This window comes from Aphelocoma coerulescens, chromosome 5 (genome assembly GCF_041296385.1).
Source record: "Aphelocoma coerulescens isolate FSJ_1873_10779 chromosome 5, UR_Acoe_1.0, whole genome shotgun sequence".
Classification (NCBI taxonomy): Eukaryota; Metazoa; Chordata; class Aves; order Passeriformes; family Corvidae; genus Aphelocoma; species Aphelocoma coerulescens.
This window is the reverse complement of record NC_091019.1, coordinates 18,969,746-18,974,679: the sequence shown is the minus strand read 5'-3', so window position 1 is coordinate 18,974,679 and position 4,934 is coordinate 18,969,746. Positions and strand designations below refer to the sequence as shown.

The following is a 4,934-nucleotide window of genomic DNA, read 5'->3' as shown; positions in this document are numbered from 1 at the left end:
GGCAGGGCGCGGGGGCGGCCGCACACCTTCCCGCACCCCCGGCCCTCCTGGGAGCTGGAGCCCAGGGGGCTGCGGGACGCGGCCCTCCCTGCTGCGGGCTGCGAACCCGACGGCTGCTCTAGGGCAGTGCCCATGAGCTGGAATTATTTGCTTTAGAGCCCCGTGCCTAAACTGTCCCCGCGGTGAGGGCTTTCCTCCTGAGCCAGGCTGGGCACACCTCGTGGCTCCTCCGGCCGAGGTATTTGGGAGCTCGGAGCAGGGATCTTTCATTGCAAAAAGTCCTATTATTAGTTGCGGGCTGGGACAATGGAGGTCCCAAAGGCACCTGCTTTCATGAAAGCGAGAGAAAAGCCCATAAATCCTGGAGGATCCAGCTGCCTCACTCCGGGTATTGTTGGCTTTCATAAGGAAAGGGAAAAGCTATTTTTCTTTTCAAAGCAGGGGAAAATCGTATTGAGTCAGCGGCCACTGATGCGGGCGTGTAAAATAATCCCGTTCTGATTAAGCGATCACGGAGCTGGAGGTAATCAATGTTACTTTTACAGCCAGGAGCGTTTGGCGGCCGTGACAGCGGGGGGAGAGGTTGGGGGATAAAGGGGGGGCAGAGAGGAGCGCTGTGACAGGGGAAGACGATGTGGGTAAACCTTGAGCCTATTCACCCTGAACCTTACTCTCTCAGTCTCCCTCCCCCCTCCGTGGAAGTGTATCAGCTAGAGATCAGAAAGCCAGGGAGTGACGCCCTCCTGGTCCCCCCCCAGCTGCTGGGTCCAGTGTGGGGGTACAGCATTTCAGAGGTGCAAGGCTGAGAAGTGGAGTCGGAAAGGCATAAATCAGCCCAGTCAGTCCCCACGGCTCTGGGAGCCCGGTCCTCCTCCCCAGCTGTACTCTCCAGCATCCCAGTACGGCAGCACCTGCAGCCAGCACCAGACCTGGTCTGTCCCCCTTTCCCGGGCAGCGCAGGGTTGGGGCCCAGAGCAGGGCGTGCCCCCCGACCCCCCGGGGCTGCGTGCAGATCCCACGGCTTTATCTGCCCTCAGGGGATGAGGTGATGTCGCCAAGTGCTGCGGGTTCATGGTTGTGACAGCACTGTCACCAAAGCACTGTCAAAACGCTGGCTGTTTTGGCTAGTGGGAGGGTTTGTGTGTGTGTATTGTTTTGCTTTTTTACGTCTTTTAGGGCGAGCTGAAACTGCTGCCTTTCCCAGAACTGTTGTTTGTCCTGTAAATCATTGCTGGGCAAGAGGTACCAGGAAGTGCTTCCCTGCAGTAGCCAGGGCTCTGGGCTCCAGGCTGGGGAGTGAGGGCCCGCGGCCGAAAGGGGGGGTAAGGGGGGGGAAGGGGGAAGGTTTGCACAGCCAAGACAGGGGCGTCCCCACCCGTGCTGACCCGCTGCACCAATCACCCCCCGAGGCCGTCCCCAAGAGAGGGAGGCAGCGGCCCCAGCCCCGATGTGGGGTGAAGGGGGGTGCCTCGAGGGGGGCAGATACAGCCCTGGGAAGAAAGGTTACTAAAAGTAACCATTACAACGTGCCGAAAGGCCGAAGTCAGGGTGTGATGAAGGGCGTGTGCTCCCCTCATGCGCGGTTAACTCCAGCAGCGCGCAGCAGTTTGAACTTGTTTTTAAGGGAAGATGCCCTCCTGTCCCCGCCGAACCCTACGCCAGCTTTTCGCGGCGGGGCGGTGGGGGACGCGCCCTGCCCGTGGCGGGGTCGTACTCCGGGGGTGCCCGTGGCCCCGCGGCGAGGGAGGACCCCCTCCACCGAGAGACGCAGAGCTGGGCTTGGCTCCCCCGCCCAAGCCGCCGGGGCTCTGCCTGCCACCCCCCGCCCCCCGGACTTCCCCTCCAGCACACACCAAGCAGGCTTGCGGCCGTTTCCTGACTTTTATTTGATTTTATTATTGAAGTTGTGGCATTATTTGCAATGGCAGTGGTACAGACCGGCTCAGGATCCATTGAAACAGATTTGTCTTCAAGTAAAGTCTAAAAAGTATTTTGATTCGTAGCTACATCTTGTGAATGCAAAAAAAAAAAAAAATTCCACTATAAAAATAAATTTACATTTTGTGAATAACAAAAGCAAATATAGTGCCCTTTGGCTTAACCAAAAGAAAAAAAAAAAGACTATTGGATGTCAAAGTTATCCACGTTTCTGACATAAATAGAAAATATAAGTTAGTATAACTCTTAAAAAAAGTTTTGTACAAATATACACTTGTTTTTTTAATTTTTCCTTTTTTTTTTTTTTTTGCACTGAGAGCTCAGCAGAGATTAAACATTTCTTATAAATGACTTTTAAAGCTTTACACTTCTGGCCAGTGTACTCACATTAGGCATAATACATTTCTATACAGAACGTCATACATTGCACTGTTGTACGATAACACTGCTCCGTGCGCGGCCGGCGCTGCGGCTCCGCTCCGGCTCCCGCTCCCAGGCCGGGCGGGCGCGGGGGGGTCCCGGCTCGCCGCGCCGCCCGCCCCGGCCCCCCGCGCCTCCGGGGCGTCGCGCCTCCCGAGGCGGCGCGCCTCTCCCGTGGGTGCAGTAGTGCAAAAGTCTGGGAAGAACAAAAAGGAGGAGGAAAAAAAAAAAAAATAAGTAGGGAAAAAAAAAAAACTGGTCGTGGTATAGGAAATAACTGAAAGAGCGCCGCAGAAAGCGCCCAGATAACCTCGCCCGCTCCCGGGGCGCGTCTCACCTGGCTCACCGGAGCCGCTTGCGGGGGGTCTGCTCAGCCGGCACGGCGGCGGGGGGCGGCGGACAGCCGGCGGGGCGCTCCGCCGCCGCCTTGGGCTCCGCCGGCCTTTTTCTCCTCGCGAAGAAATCTGGATGGGGGACGGAGAGGAAAGAGGGGTCCGTCAGCCACTGCGGCGGCGGGACGCCCCCCGCCCCCCGCGCCCCCCGGCTCCCCACGCACCTGTGATGCGGGCGGTCGGGCCCCTCCGGCGGAGCCGCATGCCGCGGCGGCGGGGCGCGGCGCGGTTCTCCCGGCTCAGGCGGCCCCCGGGCCCCTTGCCGGCGGCGGGCGGCGGCGGCGGGGAAGGGGGCGCCCGGAGGAGGGGGACGCGGCACCGTCCCACCTGCAGAGTCTCCCGGTAGAAAGCGGGCACGGCGCCGGCCTCCACCTCCTCCCAGCGCAGGCGGCCGGGCCCCGGCAGCGGCGTGTCGGTTTGGAAGTTGTAGTCCCAGCGGCGCTGGTCGTCCTCCCCCATCTCCCGCAGGCGATCCCGCAGCTCCCGGCCCAGCTCCTCGTGGTCCACCGGCCCGAAGAGACTCCTGCAGACGGGGCTGCGGCCGTGCCCGGCCAGGGCTCGCCGGGCAGAGAGGCGCTCCAGGGCGGCGGCGCCGGAGAGGTGCACGTTGGACATCGCCGCCAGGCAGGACGCGGCGGGCCGGGAAGGCGTGGGTGCCCCCCCGCCGCTCCTCTCCTGCCGTGCCGTCCGCTCGCTCGCTCGCGCTCACACCGGCCCTGCCTCCCGCCTTTGAGCCCCTGCCCCCCGGCCCTGCCTTTTAAACCCCGCTCCCCGCGAGTGCGAGCAAAACACCATTAGCATAATAGTGTTTCCCTGCCGCCAGCCCGCCGCGATTGGCGGGGCCCCCCCCGCCGCCCCCCGGCCCCCGGCGGCAGGGCTCCTGCCCGCGTCCTCCATTGGCTGCGCCGGGCAGCGCCGCGCCGCCGCCGGCCGCATTGGCCCGCACTGGCCGGGCCCGGCCCCGCCGGGGACCGGGGGGCGGCCCCGGCGCTGGCCCGGCCCCGGGGGGCGGCCGCCGCGCTCCCCACCCGCTGCCGGGCCCGCTCCTTTTGTCTGCCGCCGGCCTCGGCTCCGCTGCCGCTTGGAACCCGGCCACTTTCTGGGTTGTTTTTTTCCCCCCCCGCTCCGTGTTGCCTTTTCCGCGTTAAGGGTGCGTGTGGGAGTGTTTTTACTATTATTCTTACTATTATTTTGTTTGGTTGGGATTTTGTTTCTTCTCGAGGAGTGTCGCCAGGAGTTTCTCAGCATCCGTGGAGCGCGGGGGCTTGGGGCGGGGGAGATGATGCGTGTGGAGGAAAACGGGATCGTTTCTGGCTCGGGGATTTTTATTACACTGCTGCAAAACAAAGCGAGATGCTTGCAGATTTCAAAACAAGCTGAAGGCTATTTTTAAAAATAGGGCTTCTCAGCTGCATGGAAATAATAACTTGCAGCCTTAGTGAATAGAAGTACATGAAAACCACAGCATTTTCCTCTCCTAACTTTAAAACCCGCATAATACGTGTTTGTTCACTGCAGATGAACTAATCTCGCTATTGTGTTGCCAGGGATCAGCTGGCTTGTGCTTTACATTTTCTGCAGGTCACTGCAATCATTGCCTTTTGTTGTTTTGGGATGGAGGAGTATGAAAGGAAAAGAAGGGGGAGCATAACTGACACCATGCTAAAATTGGTCCCAGAACATCATCATAGTGTTGATGCATGTCTCAGAGGGTCATCATGGCAATGATTTTTTCATCTGCAGACAACAAGGGGAAAGATGAACCTCTTTCATGCAGTGTGTTTGGGAACCCCCTCACTCCTCGTGTCCCTATGGCTCTTGCCTTTGGGAAATTCAAACCCTTGAGCAAAGACAACTTGGATCGTTTTATTCCCTAAAGGGAATAAAATTAATATTAATTCCTAGAATGTGCTGGCTCTGCAGAGACTGCCCCAGGTGCCAGCTTACTGTAGAGCTGGAGGGGTCACAGCTTTAGGCCCCATAGGTAGATCAGCTTCAAGAAGAGGAGCATTTGTCTTTGCATCCATGGAAAGGCCTTGCCAGGTGCACCAAAGTAAGTCTGTGGTGTTTCCACATTCAGCCCATGTCTGTGACAGAGCAGCCCTCCAGCACTGCTGGGGACCCTCACTCCTGCACTTGCCATGCCAGTGAGGAGCCTGTGGCAGCCGGGACAGCTCCCGCCAC

General features: G+C 59.5%; 1 protein-coding gene across 1 annotated transcript; it reads right to left on the bottom strand.

The window, feature by feature from the left end:
• Positions 1-1,867: 1,867 nt before the first annotated feature.
• CDKN1C (cyclin dependent kinase inhibitor 1C) lies at positions 1,868-3,496 on the bottom strand. Its single transcript, XM_069015937.1, has 3 exons — positions 2,915-3,496; positions 2,696-2,822; positions 1,868-2,554 (listed from the first exon to the last, which is right to left on the bottom strand). The coding sequence occupies exons 1-2, from the start codon at positions 3,363-3,365 to the stop codon at positions 2,701-2,703; spliced, it is 573 nt and encodes a 190-aa protein (XP_068872038.1). The 5' UTR covers positions 3,366-3,496; the 3' UTR covers positions 1,868-2,554; positions 2,696-2,700.
• Between the last annotated feature and the right edge of the window lie 1,438 nt (positions 3,497-4,934).